This window comes from Hypomesus nipponensis, chromosome 11 (genome assembly GCF_054491055.1).
Source record: "Hypomesus nipponensis isolate SF chromosome 11, ASM5449105v1, whole genome shotgun sequence".
NCBI classification, from domain to species: domain Eukaryota; kingdom Metazoa; phylum Chordata; class Actinopteri; order Osmeriformes; family Osmeridae; genus Hypomesus; species Hypomesus nipponensis.
Window position 1 is genome coordinate 10,618,763 of NC_140371.1, and position 15,017 is coordinate 10,633,779.

At 43.6% G+C, this 15,017-nt stretch overlaps 1 protein-coding gene across 5 annotated transcripts in view; it reads left to right on the plus strand.

Moving 5' to 3' along the window:
* The window catches only part of LOC146268055 (calcium-activated potassium channel subunit alpha-1a), a 121,087-nt gene extending 106,331 nt beyond the window's left edge, over window positions 1–14,756 (plus strand). For 4 of the 5 annotated variants that reach the window (XM_084709279.1, XM_084709278.1, XM_084709280.1 and 1 more), the window contains 6 exons: window positions 926–1,039; window positions 4,004–4,134; window positions 5,773–5,967; window positions 6,369–6,487; window positions 6,777–6,995; window positions 10,050–10,202. In XM_084709279.1, coding sequence (XP_084565405.1) covers window positions 926–1,039; window positions 4,004–4,134; window positions 5,773–5,967; window positions 6,369–6,487; window positions 6,777–6,995; window positions 10,050–10,071 — 800 coding nt within the window. In that variant the 3' untranslated portion in view covers window positions 10,072–10,202. Of the gene's footprint in view, window positions 1–925; window positions 1,040–4,003; window positions 4,135–5,772; window positions 5,968–6,368; window positions 6,488–6,776; window positions 6,996–8,035; window positions 8,065–10,049 lie in introns of all 5 variants that reach the window. The other variant, XM_084709283.1, reaches the window with a different exon arrangement.
* Window positions 14,757–15,017: the final 261 nt, after the last annotated feature.

A 15,017-nucleotide genomic window follows, 5' to 3' on the forward strand; every position in this document is an offset into this window, starting at 1 on the left:
ACAACCCCATGAATATCTTGACAAAAACTGCCCCCCCCCCTCCCAACACCCACCATCTTGTCTTGAATTTGCAAACCTTCAGAAACTTTGTGACCTGAATATATTCATTCCATTATGTTTGGTGACAGTGAAACTATAAGATGGTGTTTTTTTTTTGCTTTAGTCAGCACTAAATGATGGATGTCAAAACACGGCTGATACATTATACATACAGCATTACAGATTTAAGCTGTTTACTTGTCACTTTGAGGAAATGCAAAAATGTGAAGTCATGTGAATTCATACTCCTGTCACTTGTATTTCATGCTCGGGAATTGTGCTATTCCCGATAAAAGGTTTCCCAGGATCCACTTCACCAATTTTACGGTAACAAAATGAACAACATATAAAATTTATATCCTTCCCTTGATGGAAGGTTGCAAAATGCTAAATATGTCTCAGCTGACCCCTAAAAGCACAATATCCATATAGCAATTTTTTGCCGTCTGGTTTATACTCCCCTTCACCCCCACCCCACCTCTCCTCCACCTTTTTTTCTGTCAATCTGCAATTCCGAATGACACAAAAAAGCACATCAACAACTCTCGCGCCACGCAGAGTGGTCTGTCATGCGTTTATGCACTGTAGCACACAGTAACCTGGTGCACAAGTGCCCCGTCAGGTCCCCCTCTCAACCATGTGCTATTAGTGAGGTCAGAGGTGACTGTTTTCTCTTTGACAATACCTACAGTGCTACACACTTCTACTGGGTTCTTATCTGATCAATCCGTCATCAAACAGATTACAACCCAAGTCGTTACGAGACGTCGTGGCTTTTGGCTCTGTGTTAAGTCTCCAAGAAACTGAGAGCCCTCCGTGGCCATTTGTGTTTCTGTAACCGCAACGAGGGTTCATGGTCGCCCTGTGTTTCTATGAATGCCCGCAGGTTTCACGCCACCTGGAATGGACAGGTCATCTCCAGACAGCAGCCCAGTACATGGCCTCGTGCGCCAGGCGTCCGTGACCACAGGCTCCAACATCCCCATCATCACCGAGCTAGGTGAGACGAGGCGCCTGCTCGACTCAGCGAGGAGCCAGCCGTGGAGGCAGCCTGGCAAACCTCCGTCCATTCTCGGTTATGAGATTCGATGAGTTTGGGTGGTTCGCCTCACTGTCTGCACCTATGGCTCTGGCTGACTTGTTATGGACAGAGGACAGCCAATCCGTTTTGGGGGGGCTGAGGTCTGTGTTTCGAAGTCTAACAAACGGGGCTACAATCCCGGATGTCTGGATGTTTGTTTGTGTAACCCTCACCTGGGCTATCTGAGCAGCCTTATAAGGTATACACTCCCTTCCCGTCCAATAAGTCCACTAATGCACAGAGAAAACCACAGCCTGATGGAGAGTGCGAGAAAGTGAAAGAGAGGGGTTGGGCAAAAAAAAGAAAATGCCATCGTTGCAAAATGGGCCCATTCATTAATAACAATGGTGGTGGCTTTATTCCCACTGGAAAGAGGCTCATGAAAGTTTCATATCTCTGAGGACCCTTCTAAAGCACTAGAGACCAGCCACTCTATCTCCCCTGACCCAATTAGAGAGCACTGGACCGTGAGACCTGTTAAGAGAGGTCTAGGCCCAGGCGGTATCTACAGAGAAGGGTCTCTCAGCTTTCCCATCACACCCATTACGGCGCTTGCTGCATGTGTAATCACCCCCAAAAGAACAACCACTGTACTTGCGCTTTTTTTTGTATGCTGTTGGGGAAGTTAAGTCTTCTGTTAGTTCAGTCCTACAGGTTTCGTATGATTTCCAAATCGTTACGGAGTTCTACCCCCGCAGAGTCTGTCTGGCTTCAGTTCTAACGCATCTCCTGTAGCTCAGCATCTGTCTCCTCTCTAACGTTTTTCTTTTTTGTAATTTCTTTTTTTTTAATACTTCCTCCTCCTCTTAAAAAATAAGTAGACAAATGCAGAGCACAGAGGAGACCTTCACAGTTCTCGCTGGAACCATATACTGAAATTGCAGTGACAGAGTTGTCGGTCCAACATGCCAGGCTGAGATTAGATTCTAATTGGAACATAAAAAAGGGCAAGCTTGTCTACATTGCCTGATCAATTTGAGCCACAAAGGACCGGGTGTGTTTATGAATATGCCATAGCGTTTAAACTCTCTGTAAAAGGTTTTATAGGATGTATCATGCCACAGTGGTAACAGATCCAGTGACACATGTTCATACCTTTTTCACACGGTTTTCTGTAATCTCTGGTCTCAGGACCTACGGTATATATTTCAAGGGGCATCCATGAATACCTTTAGTGCTGGTCCTAATCCTTGCATTGACACGAGGAAATCACAAGACAGACATGCCTTTCTCCCTGTCTTTGAAGATGTTTGAATAACGACGCAATCTCTCCTCCTCTCCACGCCACCTCATTGCCATTAGCTAAACCTGGCAAACTACTGCCACTGGTTTCACTGAATCAGGAAAAAAACAGTGGAACCAACATCCAAATGATAACAGAGCTGGGTAAGCCGAGTCTTTGTCCTCGGTTGCTGCCGTCACTGCCGTTCGTTTGCTCCCTCGTTGCGCCGCTCACTCTCCTTCATCAGCTTTCCTTGATTTATCTGGCTGCGGTCGAGGTCCTTTCTGCATCCATGGCTTCACTTTGAACACATCTTAGTTTTTGTTTTTCTTCTCTGGGCTCTGGTTAAAATCGACTGGGTTTGTGTATAGTACGTTTTGGCCCTTTTTTAAAGGATTTTTTTTTGTTGTTTTTCATTCCCCCCCGCCCCACTCCCCCCAACCCCAACCCCCACCCCCACCCCCACCCCTCCCCCCCCCGTAGCGTTCTTAGAGCAGTGCTTGGCCTTTGATCATGCTCGGTCTGTCCTTGTGGCTGTTTTCATAGCACCATCCCCCCGCTCCCCCTTCTCAACCCTGGTTCGCTCCTTTGGCCCAGGCCCGTTTGCATCAGCCTCTTGTCTCTTTGACTGACATTTCTGTTCCACAGCGCACAGGAAGCCTGGGAAGAAATCACATTTCAAAAACAGAAACTCAAGATCAAACTTCCCTTTAAGCTGTTTATTTTTATTTATTTATTTTTGAGGGGGTCTCTCCCCCCCCCCCCCCCCCCATTTCATTTTTTTTTTGTCAAGACCTAATCTCTGAAGCTTAGATTTTGAAGGAGTAAAACAAAGACTTGAATCATTTTCTGATTTTAAAATAGTTGGATCTCAGACCATTCCCTTAAATCACTGTCCATTGGTGCCAGAAAGAAAACAATAATGTTAAGCAAAGGACAGAATGTTCTAGTAAAATCTAAATCATTACAAAGTGGTTTTATGCAATTGAGTTTTCATACGGTTAAATCCCATATTAAATAAACAACTGATATTGGATTATTTAATGTTTTAACATTTCCGAATATTTATTTCCATTCACATGGTTGTAGATGTGTATTTTAATATGTTCTTTGGTAAATAATTTGACTTTCAGGTGCAGGTAAATACATACTGTGGATGCATATCTCAGTTGATGATGTGACACACATTGCCAAATCTGAGATATCCAAAAAAAACTACAGAATGCATGTGCATGAAATTTTCATAATATATGCACAATATTTTCTTTTATATTTATTTTATTATCTATAAAAATATAGATTTTACCAGTATTCTCCCATGTGTCCATATTGAAATATGACATCAAATCTATAACACAACACATAGAGATTCAATCTGCAAGCTTTTGATTAGATACATTTCAGAATGTACTGTGCATCTGCTGTGTCACTCTGCCAAATGCATCATTTCCAATTTCAAACACCACTCAGTGCCTCTATACCTGAGATCATGCAAGTTGCAGGGGTCAATAAAAACATAGTGGGTTAATCACTTAATCAAAAGAAAATCAGTATGGATATCATTTCTGGCATGCTCAGGTGTCTTGGTGTGTTTCTGGCTGTTTGATGCCCGCTGACCTAGTGGCACATGTCTCTGACTGGAATGCACTCTCCTCTCCCAGTGAACGACTCCAATGTTCAGTTCTTGGACCAAGATGATGACGACGACCCGGACACAGAGCTGTACCTGACACAGCCATTTGCCTGTGGAACCGCCTTCGCTGTCAGTGTACTCGACTCCCTCATGAGTGCAGTGAGTATACGACCACGTCTCTTTCGGGGCTGACCCCTTCGAAAATCCCCCTTCTCCATTTAGGCGGTAGGCATTTGCTGACTGTCAAAGGCGCCGCGTTTGAGCCCTGCGGGTTAAGAGTTACATGTGGTTGCAGTAGCAGCATCGGCAAGGGCAAGAAAGTGGGACACATGCAAGATGGAGTCGGAGTAAACACAGTGTTCTTGAGGCAGACTGGGGGGACAACGCCCAGAAGACTGCACGCCAGCGTTCACCGCTTGCATGCAGTCCTCTCACTATTCTCATTTACTGGCTGTCTCTCCATGATCTGTTTTGGGATGAGTCATTGCCCCCCGTGTGCGTCGAGGTAGTCGTGAATCCCTGCAGTTGATATATGAGGCAGCGCACTCCCAGCAGAGTAAAGGGGGCACTTAAAGGGTATCGTAGGCTTAGATGCCGAGCTCCAGCATTACGAGTCGGCAGAAGTCTGTAAATGAAATGCCAACCTGATCAGACAGCCCTGCCAGCTCCGCTGACATCAAAAGGGAAGTCGATGTCGCCACTCCTCATATAAAGTGTCACAAATCAAACTTTCAAGGGCCTTATTAGATCATTTAACAAGGTAAGCGCTGAAGTTCTACCCAACGGCACATTTGACACATAAGGTGGGCCACAGAGGTGCCTCACCCCCCCCCCCCCCCCCCCCACCCCCTCTCTCAAAAAACCCCACTTTCATCTTCTGACAATGTCATCCCTGTAACTGATCTGAAGATGAGGGGCGGGGAGGGGGGGTTATATCCCCCCCCCCCACTCCTGCACTACCTTTCTCCTCTCTCTTCAACCACTGGCATTGTGATGGCTTAATTCCAGCAGCTCACCCAGTCAGTCAGTCATTCAGTCAGTCAGTGAGGCTGAGCAGAGAGCAGAACTGAGAGCAGGGGAGAGTAGAGCAGGCGCCGGCTGCATTCTGCTGCCGGTCAGAGGTGAGGCCGCTAATAGACAGCACTCATCCATCATCCGGCTGGCCGGGGCGGTCAGGAGCCCGGGGAGGGGAGCTGCCAGTCAGGCCCGGTTCCAGAGTGACACAGACTGTCTCTGCATGCAGAGAACAGGAGGACTGACAGGCTGTAGGAATAACACAAGCTGACATCCAGAACAAAGTCCGATCGCTGTTTCACGGGGAGGCGAGAATTCACAATACAAGCAATCGTGACAATGCAATCGTGCATATGCTGTTGCTCATTGTCTCGTTATACAAACAGTGCTGGACTGCAGATCCACAGCGTTAGTCTAAGAGCAGCGTAGAGGACTCCCTTGTTGAATGCAATCTATGCTACGTCGGTGGCACTGAACAAAAAGGACCCTTCAATAATTGCCCTATGGCGTCTCCTCACCTCCTATTCAGAACTTTGTGAAAAAAAACGCCGGGAGCTGTAGATAACCGGGGCGCTGCCATCCACCTCCTCGCTATCTCTCTCTTTACCAGTGACTCAAATAGTGTTTGCTTATGCATTCCCCTCTCTCTCTCTCTCTCTCTCTCTCTCTCTCTCTCTCTCTCTCTCTCTCTCTCTCTCTCTCTCTCTCTCTCTCTCTCTCTCTCTCTCTCTCTCTCTCTCTCTCTCTGTCTCTCTCTCTGTCTCTCTCTCTCTCCCCCCACAGACATACTTCAATGATAACATCCTCACCCTGATCCGGACCCTGGTCACAGGGGGGGCCACACCGGAGCTGGAGGCCCTGCTAGCAGAGGAGAACGCCCTGCAAGGGGGTTACAGCACCCCCCAGACGCTGGCCAACAGAGACAGGTGTCGCGTGGCCCAGCTGGCCCTCTACGACGGGCCCTTCGCAGACTTGGGGGTGAGTGGACGTGGAAGCGAAGCCGACACATTCGGGCACATCGCGTCTCCTCCACAGCAGGCGGGCCGCGACACGATGTGAAGAACGGAGGTCATTCAAAGCTAGCTCGGCTCCGTGTGGGGAAAAGCTGCGTTTGTTTGGTTACTGTCATTTTGTTTCCGTCACCTTGGGTTTATCTAAAATGGCATTCATTGATTTCGGTTTTGTCTTTGTTTATACAGTAGTTTTCACAGGGCATTTGATCATTTCTCAGGCACCATGACATATCATCAATCTATCAAAATATCTTCATTTGAACGTTCAACATCTTAGCAACCTTTGTTTTCCTTCTACGGTTTCCACAAATAATTCAACCCATCCTGATGTTGCCTTCTCTTTTCTCTTTTTTTTTTTCTTTCCAGGACGGTGGTTGCTATGGGGATTTATTCTGTAAAGCACTGAAGACGTATAACATGCTGTGCTTCGGGATCTACAGATTGAGAGACGCTCACCTCACCATACCGAGCCCGTGCACCAAGCGGTGAGACTCCTCTGCTAGCACTCAGCTGGATGTGACCAGGCACCATCACACCTCAGAGACAAACAGCCTGAACTACACCATAACACCACACACAGATGCTGTATCGATCGGGGGAAAGCAGGACCGATTGTCCTGTTACATGCGTGATGACAGGCACAATACAAAACATGCAAAGTGACATCATATCAAACTTGTCAACTATCCTGTGGTAGAAAAACCAACCACCCTGGCGGTGCTTCCTCACCGCTCCTGACGCCCCTCCGTTCCCCTCTCCATGTCCCGCCGGCAGGTATGTCATCACCAATCCGCCGTACGAGTTTGAGCTGGTGCCCACAGACCTGATCTTCTGCCTGATGCAGTTTGATCACAACGCGGGCCAGTCCAGGACCAGCCTGTCGCACTCCTCCCACTCCTCCCATTCCTCCAGCAAGAAGAGCTCGTCCGTCCACTCCATCCCCACCACCAACCGGCAGAACCGCAGCAGCAAGGCCAGGGAGGCCAAACAGAAGTAGGTGCCCCCCCCCCCCCCCCCCCGCTCGGAGATCAGCGACTCGCGTTGGCCTTAAGCATGTGGGTGTTCACTTGCGTCCGGTGATGGTGTCGCTGTGTGCCGTCGTGTGGGTCGCGTCTACACGTGTAGGTCCGTGCGTGCGTGCGTGTTTGTGTCTGGTAAGGTTAGAAATGGGTGAGAGTGTTTTGTTGTGTGTGGCACTGTTGGAGTCAGTGATGGCGGAGCTGCTAAGTTAGTGTTGATGTGTTACAGTGTCACTGGATGTGATTTGTTTGTGTGATTCTGTGCCATGTTGTGTGTTTGTCACATCCATCTGCATGTGGATCCTGCTCTTACATTACAGCTACCATAGCAGCCATACGCATTTAACCTCATTGTATAACAACATCTATAGATCCACCTTACGGTTACGACTGGCTTAATTAATAATGTATAAACTGGCAGGCATATAATCAATCTTAGATTAACTGTACACAGAAGCAGCCATAAACATACTTAACTGGGAACAAGTAGCTCGTATGAATATATGGTCATTTGGGTTCTTTTCTATTGATATTGGTGTATACATCCTGTTACATAATTATAAATTGTCTGTTTATGGTGTGTGCAGTGCTGATTCTCGCATGTCCATGTTCCAAGTCCATGATCTCAAATGCTTTTTCAGTTATGTTTAAATTTTCAATTGATAAGAACTCAGTTACATTTTAATTACATATTAATATTTTAACTTGCAATAAATTCAGATAAGCATACATATTTATTGCAAAGTACTATAGCACATATTTGCCAACACAATATTTATAAAAGACAGAAGACACGTGCATGAAGTTAGCAATTGGACCTAGATTTAAATAATTAATGTTTAAGAAATATTGTACATTTACAATATTGATATAATTGACCTTTATTCATGGCAAATGCAGGCCATAGTGTTACAGGGTCAAATCAGTGCTAACTGTATGCTGTATTGTAAAGAGATGTAATTTATAGTCTGTAAAGATTCACTTACAATAGATTAATTACCTCTCTTTCTGAAGTGCAACAAGGATGAATAGAATGGGCCAAGGTATGCAAGTTACTGATTCTGCATGTCTTAGCAACCTTTACGTGGGGATTCAATCATAACTCTGTCACCTGTGGAGATTGTTATGATCAGGGGGAATTGTTTCATATTTTACTTTTGGGGGGGGGGGGGGGGGGTTCAAGTCACGCTGCAGTTTATGCAAGTGTTGCTTTTGTGCCAAAAGCAAGATGTCCGCTCCCTCCCATGCTCAGGATCATCTCTCCATGCATGAGGTTGAGTTTGACCCTATCCTGTGCTTTGTATCCTGGTTCACTCTACAATTCTCTCTTCCTTTGCCTTCAGTCCATTTGGATCATTTCATCATCTGTTTCATTCATCAGCCACTTCTACATTTTGAGTTGAGATGGTTTGCATTGTGTGAGCGACTGGAGTGTTGTACATCATCTTGAATGTAATCCGATGACTGCACCACAGCTGTCCCATGTTCCTGCTGTGTGTGAGTGTTCTGAGTATTGTCTACGTTCAGTATCAGCAGGCATCAAAGTGTCATGGCATTGCTATATCTCATAAAAAGGCATTTGAGGTCCCATATATCATTCCTCAACTAGGTCAAGTTTTCTCCCAACCCTCTCATGTTACCAAATTCCACAGTTTTTCATAAAACTTTGAGAAAGTAGGCCCTTCCTCCCCTATCCGTCACAGTGGCTGGTGTGACAAATGTAAAGGCTAAATTGAAGGGGGGATATGAGTGGGTACGTTCCCAACTCTGTGCCCTGATAAGGTGGTTTCAGGCGACATCACTAACTATCACCAGTAAAACTCAGGGGAACAGAGAGCGATGGCAGACATCTTGCTTCACCTCAGGCACAATTCTACACATCAAACGCACATGTTGTAACACACCATCCAGCAGCCTGAAGCTTGCTGGCACACACGCACACACACACACACACACACACATACACACGTACGCACATACAGGTGTGCCCGGCATTTGCAGATTACAGCTACACCTCGAAAGAAAATGACATTCTAGATGGATGTGGAAGGGAAGGGAAAGGAGTCTACAAACTTCTGACTGTTGGCATACAGTCCCCCATGCCAACTTTACTACTGCATAGACATTCTCTATGTACACTACACAGACACCTGGTTGTCAAAGCTCTCATTCCAAAATCATGGACATTGTGATTAAATTGATTCCACTGAGCATTCTATAACTGCTTCCACTCTTTTGGGAAGGCTTTGCATTTGGGAAAATTGTATGCAGGATTTGCCTTTATTCAGCCACAAGTAAATTCATCCACAAAGTTTCAAGCAACAAATTCTATATGCATTGAGATTTCCTTTCGAGTAAGGTGGGGGCTTGGTCAATCAACCTATCTCTTGAATTTGGATTTGACATCGGACATCCATGCTCCACAAATGCACAAGTTTAATTTGTGTTCTGTGTCACACAGGATAGGTTGGACAATCGTGGCCTGGGACACGACTCATTAATTTAAAAAACTGTGTATATGAGCATCAAAATGCTTGATACCAGATTGGAAAAACAGCCCCCATGGTTAATGCCCCTATGCACATACAGAAATGTTTTATAACGTTTTGTGTGGAGCAATCTGACTGGCCTGGCCTGTTCAGATCTCTGTCCTCAATCCCATAAGAAATGCCTAAGTTACCCAACCTCACTATGGGGTGAGGCTATGGGGTGTGGCTGAATGATGCACAGTTTGTTCCCAATGTTCTTACATCTTTTGGAAAATCTTCACAGAAGAGTAGAGGTAGTTAGAAGCGAAGTGGGGACCAGTTCCATTAATGCTCATATTTTTGGAATTAGATGTTTGACAAGCAGGTGTCCACAATTGTGGCCAGATAGTGTACATTCTGTACTGGGAATCGAGTAAACAGTAGATTAATTTGACAAAGAAACATGCATGCATTGTCAGCAACCCGATATAACAAGAACACATTGAACTAATTGCCCTAATGCTAACATTTGATCTTTTTCTTTTGTTGTTCCTCTTCAGAAAAGAAATGGTTTACAGATGAACCAGAAAATGCCTACCCACGGAACATTCAGATCAAGCCCATGAGCACTCACATGGCCAACCAAGTCAACCAATACAAATCCACTAGCAGTCTGATTCCACCAATCAGAGAAGTTGAAGATGAATGCTGAAAAAAATAAAAAAATATATAAAAATATAAAATAAAAAACCTTTGATGACTTATGAGAAGTGAGAAGTCTGGAACCTATTTGGAAGATGACGACAAGGGAATGAGAAGATGATGGTGCAGATGACAGGTCATTCTTTCTCACTCGTTTCAGATCAAAGGTTTAAGATGAACACAGAAACTGGAAGGGACCTTCTATGTGTATACCTTTAATGTTACTTCCATGCTCTTAAACAATGTTTTATTTATTCATGTATCCATAGAGATGTACATAATGACAATCAACTAAGGATTGTACAGCATCCATAGCACTTTTTGAAATTATTTTAAGAGTCGAGCGATGGAAAAAAAGTACTTCCTGTAATTCTTTGCAATAGTTCACCTCTTCGTGTGACCAGAATCCATGGCTGAGGTAACTGGTTTTGTAGGACGAGGGTCGCATCTGTAAGCTTATCATATTCATCTCCCAAAGATTCACTGAGACATGTCATCTCGACCCAACTGGCTTACTGTTTCACCTCTCCTGTCTGCTTCTGTTCTATTTGCACTAAAACTGACTGTGTCACATCCAACAATTCAACTTGAAACATTGAGTTTCCCCTCAACATCTCAGAAAGTGTCAACCCCCCCCCCTCCCCTCTCTCGTTCCCCCAAATCTGCTGAAGGAAGAAAAATTTCTGGCTTTGGAGTCATAGTACTCTGTTGTGTTCACCTGGAAATGTCTGCTCTGTCACTGCTTAAGGTTACACCACTGTACATCACGCCACTGAATAGTCATCGTATAGAGTGCATCAGCACAGCAGACTGATTTTAAAAGCTAATCTGTCGTCTTTTCAACAGAGTGACACAGCGTTGGTGTAAAATGGCCCAACAGATTGTAGCGCACCTACATCTGTCCTGGTGACGTCTCCTAATGGATCAGGATGTCTGTAACTCGGTTCCGAGCTCCTATATCGCATGTTATGTGCCTGAGTCCTTCTATAACAGTAGTGTGGTTGATCAACTTGGCCTGAACAAATGAGTGGAAAAGGAGCAAACTGCCCAGTCCTCTTCAGGAGTACAGTGTCTCGTCCACGCCATGTGTGTACACGGTAGCTTTGAAGACGCACTCGTGAGCTTAGTCATCTCTCCATCAAGGTGTGTGTGTTGTGTGTGTGTGTGTGTGTGTGTGTGTGAGAGAGAGAGGCTGCAACCTTTGAGGGAACGTCATGTGGGAATCAAAAGGTCACACATGAAAGTCCTAGTTGAGAAACCAGATCTGTCCTAGGGTTGTGGATCAACTCACGAAACGTCCCTTAACATGCCTTCGATATGTACCTTTTGAGTCCAAGAACTAGACTAAGAACCAGCTATGATTGAGCCAAATTAATGTGAATTTCAGTATCTCCTAAATAGCGGACGCATCCATTAAAAAACTTTCTTGCCACAATATCCTAGTATGGTAAGATTGGGATTGAAGAAGAAAAACATGTTATGTCCGTCTATCTGTTGTAAAAAGAAATGCCACCAATTGCATGAAGTGGGCATCTATGGGTCCTCCTTTGGTCAAAGCCACTGCCTGGCACAGGGTTGGCAAGGGGGCAGAATATAGCTTGGATGTTCCCCGCTGCCAATCCAGATGTCACAAATCTCTCAAACTCTCAGGAGTTCAGCTACAGGAGTTCAGCTCAATCATAGCTTGTTAGAACACAACCTTTGCCTCATGTTAACTATGGGAAGCACTGGTTGACATTGTCTGGGCTTGTGTCGTACTGTTTGGCATGACGGTGTATTTTGCCAAAGGCAATGCTTGAGTTGATCCAACAACAACCCTGGCAGTGACAGTAGGCATGGGATGGATAGGGTATGGCCTTGCAAGGGTTTCTCAAGAAACAAAATGTCGCTCCAAATGTGTTGGATTTCTACATGAATATGTTTATTTTATACCCATAAGCATAATCATTTTGTACTTATTTTTATACATAGTGACCTACTCAAAAGCGCTACAGTAAAGCAATCCATCAAAATAAACAATTGCAGATTAGTATGCAGTATGAGGATTTGTTGTCTACGTGAATAAACGTTAGCACTTCAGACATGTTAGTGTTCAACCCTTTTTCCAACTTGCAGATGATGAAGAATAGTTGTTTAGACTACTGTGTCGGACATGACTGAACTAACCCAAAGTTATTAATGTTACTGATTATCTGTGGCCATGCTAATGAAACACTGCAATGAGTTACACTTTTCACATCCGATTTAGGTAGGACTTTGAGGGGATGCCAAGTAATTATTGGACAAAGAGCACAACATCAGTGTATTAAGGCACCTAGCCACTCCTTTGGTTCTGACAGTGAAACTGATAACTTCATTACCAATGTTTGACCTAAATTAGGTCTTTTACCGAGGGGGAAGACACTGATGTATACAATGTGCATACTGTAACATTCAAAAACATCCTCTAAACTGTCCTTTTGAACAATGTATGAAAGTGATACTACTTCTTTGCAGTAGGGGTGTTTGGAGAAATCAGCCATGATATTATGAACACTAAAGAAAATGTATTGATGAAGTAATGTTATTAGAAGGGGAAAAAGTACATATATTGTGCTAAATATGTTAATGTGTAAATTCAGCCCATAATAGACCACATTTCTTCTTCAAGCAAACTGATCTGAGCTTTAATGTCTTGTCTTTTTGGGTATGGTAAGACTATACTGAAGCCTCATAGACATCGTCCTAAAGTGAACTTTTGAATTGTGATGACATTGTTGACACACTTTGTAGCAAGTAGTTTTATTTTACAAAACAATGTGAGTAAAATGTATGTATAATTGGGTTGTTAATGACAAACTTGCTAGCTCAACAATAATAATTTAATATTTGATACTGCAATGACACTATGAATAGAATTGACAAATTGTTTTGCTTTTGTTGTAAAAAAAAAACAAAAAAAGATTCACAATCCTCTTTGAGGATTCATATTTTAAGGATATAAGACAAACACAGGAGTAATTTCACCTGGTTTATCAAACATCACAAGGATGGAGATGCACGGTAGCACCAATTCAGCAAAGGTTTATCAAAAGAAAGAACATCCTTAACTTAGTGTTCTTGTAAAAATATTTTGTATCAGGGTTTACATTCCATTTTGTCAGCTCTTGTCATTTTATGTTACCATAATGATATTCATGGTTTGTTAAAGACGGTCACAACTGCTTATAATTTGTTTACAGTTTTTTTTTCTTAAACTACAATACTCAGATATTAGATGGTTCTCATAGTAACATACACTTTTTCAGAATAGTTCAAGACATTTAATTGTTTTTGAATGTTCTTTTCTTTCTGTACCCCAAATTGCGCAACAAACTCGATTTAAATTGAACATTTTGACCCCATTGGGAAAAGACACGCTCCTTCATGTTGAGGTTTTCATATTTCTCCCTTTACAGCACAAACACTCTGCAATGTTAAGATACTGCTGTTTACCATATCATACGTTTGTATTAGATGTTTTAAGTCGTTGCAATGTATGCCTCTAAAGTTTTAGAGTGTTTTGAAGTGCCATGAGAAGTTTTGTTGAACAAGCATCATTCAGTCATTCACAGGCTCACTCAGAGTGAGTGGCGTCTGAGTTCCTCAGAAAGGGACGTACAGAAACGGCGTCTCATACTGTCATGGAGAACATCCAAGCCTCCAATGCCTCCATGCCAGTAGAGTGCCAGGCAGTGCTCAAAGTCCAGAAGGAGGACCCGGTTGATGGCCCACTACTGCGAGAAGTGGCATTTAGGATACTTTAAACACAGGTGTTTTAGCTGTTTAGAAACTACACAAGATCATACACGCTTGTCGTACTTGTCTGTTAGTACATTTGTGCAGGGAAGGTTACTGAACCATGTTACGTGTGTGTGTGTGTGTGTGGTTCGATAAGAATGACTGAAAGATGCTCGCAGAGCACATAGACATGCTGTTTCATGAGTGCGTGATCACGTGTCCATGTCCTCGGATGTTCTTGTCCACTTAAGGTGAAGAATATGAAGCTTCACGCGTTACTGTTTCAGTATGTCACTTTTTTTTGTTGATCTAGTTTCTTGCTGTAAAGGATGGATATAATAACTTATTTGCTGGAAACTGTACTAGATGTAATAGAATATATAATATTTTGGAGCAGGGGTGTGTGTGTGTGTGTGGGGGGGGGGTGTTAAGTCTTAACAAGTTGAAATTGTTTTTGGCAATTTCTCATGTTGATTTTGAGAAAAATTGAAAATGCAGACTTTTTTAGGCTGCCTATCAGTTTAGAAAAAATTCAGGACATTGTTCTCTCTCCTCACATATCGGATTCTTTGGCACATCGTCAGAAAACTTGAGTTTGACATCGCAGTCTATTTGTTTGGATTTGTTGACGCAGTAATGGATAAATGGAGAACTTGATGGTGCTGAGTTGATCTACCTGACTCTGTCAATTATAATCTGCTGATAAATATACTGTCTTGTACAAAAAGTTTGTACATAAATTGTACATGGTTTCTTTTTGTATTTTCTCAAATTAAAATGGATGTATTTGTGTTCTAAAACTGAAACGGCTCCTTGGACTTCATTCAAACACGGCACAGTTCTTTCTTTCCGATATGCCACTCCATAAACCAATAAGCGACTGTCTCGGACTAATATCACGTATCAAAATCAATAAATAAGATGCATTTAGGTGACAGCCAAGCTCTGAACCATCGACCAGTAAAGCACGCTATAGGTGACACGAGGGGTCAAGAATCCCATCCATCCTGTGTCTGAACTTGAGTGTAGCCAGGGGAGGAGAAAATGAATGTCTATCACACGTTCTC